Here is a 12,865-nt window from a genome sequence, read left to right on the forward strand (position 1 = left end):
ACAATTGAATCATCACCATGAAATCATCAACAAGAGCATCGTTCGATGTCCCGAAAGAACATTTCGCCATCATTTTTGAATACTAATCATAACAGATTAAAAAATGATTCTCCTACAGTCAGAAACTTTTCTATCACGTTCTGTTGTTACATCCTTTTGCACAGGGTCAAATCATCAGATGAAGTGATAAAAGGTCATTGATTATAGTATCATGTCTCGTCGCCGATAATGGCATTTATAAAGTACAGTGAGTTTCCCAACTCATTTCATAACTCCAACGATAGGTTGTTCAAATAACCTACTATCCCATGATTATACTGGTGGGTATAAATTCATCTACTTGCTTGTAACACATCCATTTGGTATGTCTTCCATTTAAGCCTTTCCCTTTCTCTTCAACTCAGCCTCCTCTTCTTCTCTCAATTGTTGATCGATTGTGGCACCTCTGCTTGGCTCATTGCCGTGCATCTTGGCCTGGGAGCACAATTGTTAGCACAGTCTCTGATAGTATGAACATCCAAACATGCCACCAAATCTGACATAGGACGTAGTGTGGAGCAAGGTTTTATTGTGCAACAATGTGTGTGGATGAACAGGTTATAACTTACTGGGAGGGTAGCATCTTCCTTTGCGGCTCTGTCTTCCTTGCTCATCTCCTCAGGTTCGTTCTCACGTTGCTCCTCACGAGCCAACTTGTTTGCAATGGATCTCTCATCCTCTGTTCGTTTGATTAGCTCGTAATACTTCAAACTTCAAGAGACCAATAAATCTTACTGGAGTCGAGTGATTGATGGCTGTTCTCCTTTCCCTCGTGGAATCTCTCGTGGTTCTCGTGGAGCTTTTGATCGACGTTGGAGCTCATTTTGGCTGATTGATTGATTTGATTTTGATTTTGATGTGGATTGAGAGAAAGTATAGATAGTGTGAGGCGTTTATTATATGAATGATTGATTTGAAAGTTGCAAAGTATGAGAGATCCAAAGTCGATGCGGGATATCAAGTCGACTATAAAATAGGTAGGTAGGTGTTGGAGATTCGAGCAATACGTCATAATGAAAGCTTTTGCCAAACACCAACTAGATTGATTGCCTTGCCTTGCCTTGCCTTGCCTTGCTATCAAAACACCACCATATCATAGAAACAGACGTCACTTAACATCAATACCTACCTAGTATGTAAGGTACCCGCTATTTTTTCAGAGAAAGAGTCAGGTAAGAGATCGTACCAACTCCAAGGAATCGCAAAACTGTGAAAGAGCATTGGAAACCCTCTCCACTTACTTCATTGGATATATGATTGATTGGCTTTTCATCTACCCCTCTATGGACGATCAATCGTAGGGCAGGAAGCTTCGAGAACGCAATGTGCATATTCTTGTAAAGGTTCACCGAGAAAGTTTCTTTTCAAAATTGTATCACTATGACGAAGGATAGGGGAGGGGTTTGCTGATACGGTTCCTTTCTTTTCCTGCCAACATTGAATGAACCTCAAATGAAGCCCTATCGCCAGCCACATCGACCACATCTATCAAGCACATTGTGCTTTGTTGTCTGCCAAGTTCCAAAGGTTTGAAGACATAGGAAGTTGGGACTTCTATGCCTTCTATGTAGGAAGGGAGAAGAGAATAATCTCACATACAGACCAGCTCTGGCCGGCACCAAAATCAATCTCGACTTTCCAAGAAGCCCCAGCCGCGCCAACTCAAGTTTAAGCTTGCGAATTTATTTTCCGAACGATCCAACCAACCAGTCAGTAATACCTATCTAAACTATCGGATCTCATTTCCGAAAAGCTGGAGGAAAGCAACACAGCCATCAAGGATTATGAGACCGACAGATTTTACAACAATCTTTTTGAAAACATCGGCGAAGACACAAGCAAGGGCGACAACTACTATTTTCAACGCAATGTAGATCAATGCATTGACTAATGATGTGTGCATTCACTGAGAGTTTGGGATTAGAGACGATGTCTTGCATGAGTGCCACATCACAATGTCAAAAAGTCTCTGACATGACATGACATACCAACTATAATCTGATGAACGACAACTCAATGAATTGTTCATTCCCAGAAGTGTTTCCATGGATGAGATGGGAAGAGACATTTTATAGGGTTTATCTTGTTTTATATGATCTTCGATTCCAACCCGCATAGCAGTATATCATCTCCATGCGGACTTCAAGCAGCGAAATGAATCACCCATTCGAAAGGTTTCTGTGGCACTCAACAGCATACATACAATTACCCCCAAGTACTCTTGTACCATGAGAAGAGAGAAACGACGACATTACAATGCTTCAATATTTCATCTTCCAACTAAATGATTGGACAATAAGAAAACATTAACCACCTTAATAACTACTAGGTAATTAATAATCAGACCTCGTACCCTTCAGCGTAACGGCCGTTTTGTGGAAAGTTGCATCTTTCTCATTTCCCAGCCTCTTCACCTAAAGTCAAATGGAGTCCTGTAAGCCATACGTTTCGACTTTGAGGAGTCTGCGTTGAAAAGCGGCATCTTTACAGACTTAACTGAACCAGCATTTCTTTTACTATTGAAACAAACTAGGACAAGATGAATATGGCAAGAACGTTCGGATAGTTTCTATTCTAGATGTCTGTTCGCCATGCGTTGCAAGTCAGCCAGTCGAGCGAGTGTGAGAGATGCACAAGTTAACAGATAGTGATGATATAGTGTAACATAGAACGTGGCTATCAAACGGAGTTGAGAATCAATCATCAATTACCTGGGCAATCTACCTAGGTACCTACCTATAGCTAGATACTTATTAATAAGTGGCTGAGGGTAGCTCGGGGGGATGGTGAGAAGGTAGAACGGATATTGTGTTGGCGATGACATTTAGCGGGGGAACCGGTTGGACGAAAGGAAACAAGCGTATGAAACCTTTCCTTCTACGCGTGGTTGTTTATCCGATGAACTTCACCGATATACAGTATGCTTTCTTTTTCTTCCTGACGAACCACACCGTGATCAACCAGTCAATATCAACATGATAAGATTTTACCATGAATCTCTCCTGAATCCTGGATTTCTTCATTATGACAACTCAGAAAGTTCCAGCCTTTAAATACTGGTCATAGGTAAAAAAGATACGCACGCTTTCCCCCAAAGAAACATCCAGACTTGCAGGTGCATGGCATGGCATGGCATCGCATCGCATCGCATGGCATGGCATTCCTTCTATCATTATCATATGAGGTATTGATATTGGTATTGGTATTGGTATTGGTATTGGTATCCATTGTATTGTATTGTACTGTACTGTACAAATCCAGAAAACCCTCCCAAGTTCACAAGATACCCAAAAACCAATTCTTCGGAATCTTTCATCCAATGAATCTTTCCTCTTGACTCAAAAGGTCTCTTTTGCCCTTTCACTCACAGGATACTTTTTTGCTTCACCCTCATTTTAAATTCTGTCTACCGCGTATACTCCCTGTCAACTACAAGGGGTACTGTGCGCATAGTGGTAGGTACAGAGCAGTGAATCTTATCTATTTTTCCCACTTTGGCTTTTGAGCGCAGACCTTTCGAACCTTTTTTAGACATTTTTCCGGCCAACACACCAAAAAGCCCAAACTTTCCTTTCATTCAATCACCTATCACCTACCTAGTATGTCCACGGCTGCTTGAGTTTCAGGCCCTTTCCGCTCTTTTCCCTCTGGTCCTTTTCTTTCCTCGGGTAGAGAATATCCCAAACCTAAATACTCCTTCCGATACAAAGGCCTCTCTTCACTCTCAAACCAAGAGGCGGTCACTAAAGGAAAGAAGAGGTTGATCAAGGTTCAACCATCTTTTGGTCCTTTGGTCCTGCTTCTTCCTCCTCTTCGTATTCTTGCAGTGAATATCATTCATTCGTTCAACTCATTTTGTTCATACCTCAACTCAACTTCAATCGTTACCAAAATAAACAGAATCATTCTCTTGAATTTTCAATTCGTTTTTGGAAGAACTTCTTTTTTCTTTTCTTTTCTACAAAAATCTGTTAATTCAACAATCGCCTCTTTGGATATTGGGTGGTACTTTTTGTTTTCATTGAGCTGAGGTTATTGAAAGAGTCGATTCTAGGAATACAGAGAAGGATATCATCGCAAAAAGGTTCGAATGCTTGCACATGAGCAAGGACGACCAAAGGAAGAAATTATGAACCAGCAAAATCTGGGAAACGATTCCGACTACACCTTCACCACAACTTATGTTTCGATAGCAAGCAATGAGAATCATCATTGCGACAGTAGCACATCAGACGAACCATTGAAACTATCCCCATCTCAAACAATGGCGAAAGCAATATCGAAAGACAGGAAAGGACTCAACCGGAGCAAACGAAACCAAAGGTGGATCGGATCTTTTACCAAGGCAACCATGATATCAATTCTCGCATGTGTACCTCGGGCAATTGCAGATTGTATTTCTCTTTCAGATTCTACTCAATGTCCTGCATTTCCTTCCGCATCAATTGATACAAACTTGACCGGACTTTTGTATGTTTTGACCTCGCCCTACCAACAAGCGTTTATCGATCAACACTGACTATATGCTATTTAGCCCATTTTTATCATATGTTTCCGATCGCGCTACTTTTGATACTCAATTAAGTGCATACGTTCAAACAAGCTATGTGCAGTCAAAGTATGCATCCCTATTATTTTCTTCACATATGCCGACGCTTGTCTAACACGATCATGCAGGTACCAGCAACTTCTCGGGTGCGGAAATATAAATCTTACAAAAACATCAAACCTTTACGCTCGATATACAACCACAGTTATATGTAATTCTATAATACAGAATTCTAAATCATCATGCAGTTTGTCGGATACCCAAGCACCACCAGTTTGTGCAGATTCTTGCGTGAGTTATTATCAGATTCAATTTTTGTATGACTTGAAGTTGACAGATAGGAATAGGCCCAATTTGCGGAGAGCGAATCGATAATAATTGCTGATAGTCAACTTTGTTCCAGTCCTGGAAGCAATGCTATCTCTCAAATCCGCGCTGACTTTACAAATTGCGCATTGCCATCAGATTCATTGACTGGATCTTGTGTAGAAGGTTCCACTAATGAACCAGATAATTGTGGATATGGTAATAGCACATTCGGATTATGTCAGTACTGTAGCACTGGTGGACAAAATAGTACAGATACTTGCTGTTATAACTCAGGAGCAGAGTCACGTTGTGCTGGTGTAGTATTGCCTACGATTACAGGATTTATCACCTTCTCCACAAGTACTGCCTCATCAAGTTCAGGAACGTCGACTCCAACATCATCTTCCACCGGTGCCGCCGCTGCCAGCTCCTCAACATCGAAGAAGCGACTTTCCAAGGGTGCTATCGCAGGTATCGTTATTGGATCGTTACTTGGTTTGGCTGCACTTGTTGGCTTGATCTTTTTCATGTGCTTGCGTAAACGACGTGGAAGTCAGCATGGAAGTATTCTAAACCAACCGACACCTGCCAGAAATAATGGAATGGCATATAATCCCGTGAATTCTAATACTACCCCTGAAGGATACGAAGTACTTCCTGGAGGACGAATCGCCCGAATGTCAGCACTTGAAGGACATTCTCATTCCGGACATTCTTCTTCCCCACGCGACAGAGATGGAGCAATTGGTGGCGCTGTATTAGGAGGTGCGGCTGGCTATGCTGCCGGACGAAGACATGATCATGAATCTTCTTCAAGTGATTTTGGGGATAGTCCTAGATCAGGTATGCAAGGTGGAATTCTACGACCACCTCCAAATAGACGAACCGGTTCTCTTTCTAGTGGCTCAGCTCTCGGACTTGACGATCCTCAAACTCCTGGTACTGATGGTATGTCATCACCCCACGGCGTGGCTAGCAATCAATCCGAGCAACTACCATTCTTCAAGGATTACTATTCCCAAGATGAAATTCACCCTGGCGACAAAGTTGCAACTTTATGGGCCTATCAACCACGTGCCGGAGATGAATTTTCATTAGAACGTGGTGATATGCTTAAGGTTGTTGGTATTTGGGATGATGGATGGGCTACTGGAGTCATGATAGATGAGCGCGCCGATGAATGGGACGAAAAGCATAAAGTGCAACGCGATAGTGGAGTCTCGGATACATCTGGACGAAGAAATGATTCTCCCAATGTTAGTGGCGAGATTAAAGCTTTCCCATTAGTTTGTGTTTGTCTTCCAGATCATTGGAGGAGAACAATCGATGGTGATGGTTCGACGGATTCTGGTGGTCCACCAGGCCTATGATGACGGCATTTTTCATATTTTATTATTCTTAATCAATAATTTCACGGCTTCACGATCATCGTATTTCAATCAGTACAGGCGTTGAGGATTACAAGACTTTCTTCACACACGCACATCAATCAATCCTCTATTCACACGCAACCCGACACTTCATCCACATTCGATTTAAAGTCTACGCCCCGTTACGTTTTAGATTTTACTGACGGTATCACCTCACACATTACCGATCTTGAGCTTATGTGCTCATGGATTGGCATTAATTTTTTAATGATAGCATCATTTCTTTGCTGCTTGATTGTGGAAGAACGTTGTTAGATTATTGATACTACTACCATTTTCTTTCTTGCTACATATACCCAAATTCGTTTATACAGCTATTCGAATGGCGACACAATTGGGAGGATGGAGGCATTTTTTGATTTGCATAATAGTGACTATTGAAGATGATTCATTTATTGGGGATGAAGCAGGCTTTTCAATAGGAGTCTAAATGGAGTAAGATTGAATGATTGCCTATATGGGCTATTAGGTTCGTTTTATAGGTAATGAAAATAAAAGAAGTTTGAAAGAGGAAAAAATGTGCAAATAATGCTGTCATGGATGATGTTCTCAATGAATTGAATGTTGTGAATTGCCTCGTGCATAAACCGTATTGTCTCCTGAAAAACGAGGGAATCAACCGAATGATGCCCCGCTACTAGCGTCTGTATTTCCCCAAATTTTATAATTCTGCCAAAGCGGTCGACTATCAGACTTCGACTTTGATTTTGAAGACTTTCACATATCAAACTTTACCATTGCAAAGACGTCATATAACATTTCTAGATATTCACGATATCAAAATGGTTAAGAAAAGAGTTCGCGATCCGGAAGAACTTCCTGATGCGCCTGTTCATAGTGCAGGAGAGGACAATGAGAACGATAGTGAAAGTGATGTGAGTTTTGGGATCCTTATGGATTTCTTTTGAGAGGATGATATTGGGGGGGGGGGGAGGCCAGATGGGGATATGAATTTGGGACTGGCCATTCGAATTGGATTATGCGAATTCTTCACATCTGCACTCTTTCTCCCCCTCAGTATCATCAAACATACTTGGACATGACTAACTCGAATCAACCATAGGGCGAAGATATCCTCAATGTCGATTTCGAATGGTTTAATTTCCGGGAAATCGATTTCCACGGCGTCAAAAGCTTGATTCGACAATTGTTCGATGTGGATAGTCAATTGTTGGACTTGAGCGGACTGGCCGACGAGGTCGTCAAGCAGGATACGATTGGTAGCACGGTGAAAGTGGATGGGGAGGGAACGGACGCGTATGCATTTATGACGGTATTGAATGTGCATCGAGGGAATCGGGAGGGAGGAGCGCTGAGCGAGGCGGTGAAAGGGTTGAAGGGATATTTGGAGAGTCAGACGAAGGCGGGAGGGAAGATTCAACAGGTGGTGAGGGGAGCGGAGGATGTGGGGGTCGTGTTGGCGGAGAGGCTGATTAATGTGCCGTCGGAGGTGGCGCCGCCCATGTATGGCATGTTGGTGGATGAGATTGAGGCGGCGGTGGAGGATCGGGAACCCTATGCTTTTGAGTATTATTTGGTGGTGTCGAGGGGGTATCGAGAGGTGGAGTCGAGGTTGGATAGGGAGGAGCAGGGGCCGAAGAGTAAGAAAAGTAAGGGGAAGGGAAAGTCGAGTGCGGAGGTGTTTTATTTTCATCCCGAGGATGAGGTGCTGAAGAGGTTTAGCTGTGCGTATGAGGAGTTTGAGTATAAGAAGGATGAGGGCGAGGGCATGGCGGACAGTAAGCGGGCCTTTCAGGAAATGGGGATTAGAGCCGTGGGAGAATTGATCTTGATTGAGAAGGCGAAGTGGGAAGAATGTGTTAAAGCTTTGGGGGAATATTTGGGTGCGCCTAATTAAGAGGGGTTGAGAGATATGAAAGAAATGAAGAAAGAAGTAAAATTCAATATTAATATCATGTATGACTTGGGAATCTTTTGTGTATTTCTTTTGATTTTCTATTTTCTGTCTGCTTTCTCCTTTTTTTGGTATTCGCTTGGGTATACATTTAATAAAAAAACATTCTCTGCATCAATTGGTATTCACCTCATGCCGGACTTCCTCTCCCGTACTTCTATGGATCAGAGTTGTTCCATGAAGGACAAAGCAAGAACCCCCCTCAATGCTCTATCTGCAGACAAAAACATGACCCAAAAACTATCAATATCTATACACCCCCCTCCCCATCCTCGTATCTTCTATATAGTAGTAGACCGTCCCTCCAAACATCTACTCCTTCTTCTCCAATCTCTGCATCAAATACTCCACCTCCACCACCTTGGTCAACGGAATCACGAAATCCCTATATAATCCCTCTACCGCCTCCACGTTAATCTTCCCCTGCGGTTCCTCACCCCCCGCATTCCCATTACTCAAACTCGGATCCGTGCCATACGTTCGCGCCTTCAATCTCAATCTCTCCAGCACCTGCAACTCCACCTTTTCATTCGTGATTGCGCGGCCCAATCCCTCTCGATCCCCCGCAAGTATCATTTTCGTAAATGCTTCTTGCTCGGCGCGAAACTTGGACTCTGCGACGAATTTCCCAAAGTGGATGCGTCGGGACAGCGCTTGCAAACAGTTGATATCGCACGTTGCAGCAGATCCGTAGTTTTCTTCGCGTTCGCCGCGATCCGAACGCCCCGTTTGCAGACAGGCTTTCGGGAGGAAGGTGCGGATGTAGTGGTCTTTGATCTGGGCGTTGACGTTGACGGTGTTGGGGTGGAGGATGGCGGGGTAGTGGAGGGGTTGCAGGATGGGCGGTTGGAGTGCGTCGGGGAAGAAGGGGTATTCGTCGGGGGATTGGAAACGTCGGATTAGGGAGTCGAGGGTTTCGCGGGAGCGGAGGAGCCAGTCGAGGAAACTGAGGGTGGTGTTGGGGAGGGGGAGGGCGGAGGGGATGTAGATGGTGGGGTTGAGGGGAAATTGGACTCGTTCGATTAGGTGGAAGGTTATGGTGTCTTCGAGACGGCTGGGGGTGAGGGGAGGTTAGCTTGGGGTTTGGTGGTTTGGAAGGGGATGAGATGGGGAGGGGAGGGGAGGGGAAGATGGAGAAAATAGAGAGAGAATGAGTACATACATCAGTTGAAAACGAATATTAGCCAAATCGAGAGCTTTAGAAGCATCTGAAAGATCGATCGCTGCATCCATGATGAAATTTGTAACTATTATATACCAATTGAAGAATTTGGGATATGAATTGGGTTGAGAGAGTAGATTGATGTGAAGGTTTTGAAGTCTGTATGTATGTAGGTGGAATCGAAGAATTTGGAAGAAAATATTCGAAGAGTTTACTCGAGTAGTGAAGTGCAGTGCAGCGGATGTTCGCTCTCAACTTTATGTACAGAAAAAGATGGGTGAGACAGGTGTGAAAGAAATAGAGAAATAGAGTTTGATGTCTTTGCTTGTATTTCTTGGAATTCTCCTCGGATCCGGAGATGTAGAGAGTGAGGGAGGGGGGGAGGGAGGGAGTGAGTGAGTGAGTGAGTGAGTGTAAGTATAAGATTACAATTGGAAACCCTGGTACTATCATGTATAATTGTATCGGTATGTTACAAGTACTATAATGTAATTACCTAGGTGTGTTGTACTGTACATACTAGGTATCTATATGGTGTACAGCTATAGATAGATAGCTATTTGAATATTGAAAAGGACCTGAGCGTGAACAATATACCTACTTATTATTACTTACGACCATTATCACAAAGGTACCTTTCATCCTACCTCGCCTGCCCAGAATCTTATGATATCCATTTATGCACATCTTCCCACCTATCAATTCCATTCCATCAGTCTCACTACCTAATACCTACCTAGTCAATTACCAACAAACTACCTCCAAATCCATTCATCATACCCCCTCCCCCCCCCCACGTCTGAAGCCGGTCTCGTATCGTATCGTACCGTACCGTACCGTATCTTGCCAAACATCTTAACACAATGAACAAATTAAAAAACTTCTAAAATTCTTTCCTAAAATCAACTTAATTGTGCCAACACACACATTCCACGGGAACCAACCAAAGACCGCTCTTCAATTGTCCTGCATTGAATTATCAATCTTGACCAGAAACTTGACATAAGGTCCTGTTGAAAAAGTCAATTGTATGGCTGGCTCCAGTAGCCGCAATGCCTCTTCATACGGGGCAGAAGAGGATGAAGATGGAGCTTTGATATCGGTATGTTTATGCTGTATTTTCTCTTAGCTCGACTACTGTTGTTTCTTATCTGCATATTCTATTCATTTCCTCTATTTTTATTCATGCTCCCATTAAATTGTGCTTGCTAATGGGTATCTATCTCGATCAGACCCGAGGGTTAGAAGCTTTTGGTCGAAAAGTTACCACGACCGCTGGCCATTTAATAGGTCCTATCGATCCCACCTCAAGCACCCATTATCAAAATGCCATGAGTGATTTACACAAACAACTTCGCAGACCCAATCTTCAACGCAGCGTCTTCTCCTTTGCGAAAACTACCCCGACCGATTTGGTGCGCTCAAAGTTGTCGACTTCGGAGATTCAATATAGGGCGTTGACCTTCTTGCCAGATGAACTGTTGAGGAACATTCCCGATAATGAAAATAGTTATTCTTTATTTCAAGGGTTTCAAGCAACGCTGCCGGAAACGAGTGAGGAGAAGGGAAAAAAGCATAAGAGGCGAATCTCGAGGGGTAGGAAACTTCTTGATAATGCTAGTGAGGGGGGTTCGGAGGGGGATGGTCCACCTAGTCTTGCCAAGTTGAAAAGAGAAAAAGCGGCTCTGAATCATCGATTGGAGATGATGGGGATCAGGAAGAATATGGCGAGTAGTGAGATTCATGGCATTGATAACAAAATCGCAAATCTCAATTCTATGAGGAGAATTGTTTTGGATAGGTTGGCGGGATTGGAACAGGAAGAGTCAATGTTGGAACATGAGAGTGAGTATATTTTTTTGCGAATATTGAAAGTGCGGGGTATAACTAACTTTTTGGAATAGTTCTAGATGTGGAGAATCGATTGGAGGATGCTCAAGAACAAATTGATGATGCGGAAGCTTTAGGAAAATCTATCGCTGGAACTGATGAAGGAGAAGATGCTGAGAGTGCAGGAATGGATTCATCATTTATGTCTGAATCGATTTACGAAAAACTTCCCTCGAGGGCAAGTACACCTTCATCGAAAGGATCAAGAAGACATAAAACGATTCGAAGAAAATCTATGCCAATCTTACATGAACATTTCGAACCTGGGTCTTCAATTCGAGAAATTCAAGCACATGATGATATGGTTACCGCTCTCGATTTCGATGTACCATTTGGCACCATGGTTTCTTCGGCTTTGGATGATTCGGTTCGAGTATGGGATATGAATGCTGGTAGATGTATAGGACTTCTTGAAGGACATACTGCATCGGTACGAACTCTTCAGGTAGAAGATAATATCGTTGCGACTGGTTCTATGGATGCTACAATTCGATTATGGGATTTAAGTAAGGCTCGCTATGAAATTCAAGATAAAATCAAGGAAGAAGCAGAAGAGGAGGAGGAAGAAGATCATCTTGCATTTGGTGAAGCTTTGGAACAGGAAAAACAACCAATTCATATCCCACAAGGAATGTTGGTGGATTGCCCATTATTCACATTAGAAGCTCATGTGGATGAAGTAACCGCTCTTCATTTCCGTGGCGATACTCTTATATCTGGTTCGGCTGATAAAACATTAAGACAGTGGGATTTAGAAAAAGGAAGATGTGTACAAACATTAGATGTCATGTGGGCAGCAGCACAAGCTTCGGCAACAATGGGTTCTACTGAAGGTACATGGCGACAAACTGGACGTTTACCAGATGCAACGGCGGATTTCGTAGGTGCGGTACAAGTTTTTGATGCGGCACTTGCTTGTGGTACTGCTGATGGAATGGTTCGTCTATGGGATTTGAGAAGTGGTCAGGTGCATAGAAGTTTAGTGGGACATACAGGTCCTGTTACTTGTTTGCAATTTGATGATGTTCATTTGGTCACGGGTAGTTTGGATAGGAGTATTAGGGTATGTTATCTGAGTTTTGGTTTCTTGTTTTCTTGTTTCTTCATATTTTTGAGAATACTATTGGTATCGTTGACTAACAATCAAATAGATCTGGGATCTCCGAACAGGAGCAATCTATGATGCATATGCTTATGATTCTCCTATTACAAGTATGATGTTTGATACAAGACGTATCGTAGCGGCTGCTGGAGAAGATGTGGTCAAGGTGTATGATAAAACAGATGGTAGACATTGGGATTGTGGTCTTGGTTCTGAGAGAGAGGGAGATATGACGGAAGCTGATGAGAAAAATATCGTGGAGAAATGTAGAGTTAAGGATGGGTATATGGTTGAGGGAAGGAGGAGTGGTGTAGTGGGGATTTGGAGTTGTTAAATCTTTAGGGAGGGGGGGAGGGGGTTTGATAGATGATATGATGTATGATGTATGGTTATTAGAGATTGGGAGCTATTACCTTTCTTGATATGGCATTATATTAGATTCTGGCGAGGGGAACCAACTGGGGATTGA

General features: G+C 43.0%; 5 protein-coding genes across 5 annotated transcripts; 3 read left to right on the forward strand and 2 right to left on the reverse strand.

Moving 5' to 3' along the window:
• Nucleotides 1-375: 375 nt before the first annotated feature.
• EAF01_006338 (uncharacterized protein) lies at nt 376-862 on the reverse strand (the record flags this gene model as incomplete). Its single annotated transcript, XM_038914592.1, has 3 exons — nt 376-474; nt 609-718; nt 775-862. The coding sequence occupies 3 exons, from the start codon at nt 860-862 to the stop codon at nt 376-378; spliced, it is 297 nt and encodes a 98-aa protein (XP_038769547.1).
• Nucleotides 863-3,381: 2,519 nt separating this feature from the next.
• EAF01_006339 (uncharacterized protein) lies at nt 3,382-7,008 on the forward strand. The gene is made up of 4 exons (XM_038914593.1): nt 3,382-4,509; nt 4,574-4,657; nt 4,717-4,879; nt 4,936-7,008. Exons 1-4 carry the CDS (start codon nt 4,130-4,132, stop codon nt 6,265-6,267), a joined length of 1,959 nt encoding a protein of 652 aa, XP_038769548.1. The 5' UTR covers nt 3,382-4,129; the 3' UTR covers nt 6,268-7,008.
• Nucleotides 7,009-7,109: 101 nt separating this feature from the next.
• EAF01_006340 (uncharacterized protein) lies at nt 7,110-8,185 on the forward strand (the record flags this gene model as incomplete). The annotated part of the gene is made up of 2 exons (XM_038914594.1): nt 7,110-7,202; nt 7,391-8,185. 2 exons carry the CDS (start codon nt 7,110-7,112, stop codon nt 8,183-8,185), a joined length of 888 nt encoding a protein of 295 aa, XP_038769549.1.
• A 369-nt stretch (nt 8,186-8,554) lies between these two features.
• On the reverse strand, nt 8,555-9,475 carry EAF01_006341 (uncharacterized protein; the record flags this gene model as incomplete). The annotated part of the gene is made up of 2 exons (XM_038914595.1): nt 8,555-9,296; nt 9,405-9,475. The coding sequence occupies 2 exons, from the start codon at nt 9,473-9,475 to the stop codon at nt 8,555-8,557; spliced, it is 813 nt and encodes a 270-aa protein (XP_038769550.1).
• Nucleotides 9,476-10,434: 959 nt separating this feature from the next.
• Nucleotides 10,435-12,730, forward strand: EAF01_006342 (uncharacterized protein; the record flags this gene model as incomplete). The annotated part of the gene is made up of 4 exons (XM_038914596.1): nt 10,435-10,506; nt 10,637-11,249; nt 11,309-12,357; nt 12,446-12,730. 4 exons carry the CDS (start codon nt 10,435-10,437, stop codon nt 12,728-12,730), a joined length of 2,019 nt encoding a protein of 672 aa, XP_038769551.1.
• Between the last annotated feature and the right edge of the window lie 135 nt (nt 12,731-12,865).

The sequence above is a fragment of the Botrytis porri genome (assembly GCF_014898465.1).
Source record: "Botrytis porri strain MUCL 3234 chromosome Unknown BPOR_008, whole genome shotgun sequence".
Taxonomy (NCBI): Eukaryota; Fungi; Ascomycota; class Leotiomycetes; order Helotiales; family Sclerotiniaceae; genus Botrytis; species Botrytis porri.

What these genes read in the sequence shown, in the direction of transcription:
- EAF01_006339 (XM_038914593.1), top strand. Translation starts at nt 4,130, where the DNA reads ATGCTTGCACATGAGCAAGGACGACCAAAGGAAGAAATTATGAACCAG. An exon ending in ACAAGCTATGTGCAGTCAAA is followed by an intron (nt 4,658 to 4,716) that starts GTATGCATCCCT and finishes ACGATCATGCAG; the next exon opens with GTACCAGCAACTTCTCGGGT. An exon ending in CAGTTTGTGCAGATTCTTGC is followed by an intron (nt 4,880 to 4,935) that starts GTGAGTTATTAT and finishes AGATAGGAATAG; the next exon opens with GCCCAATTTGCGGAGAGCGA.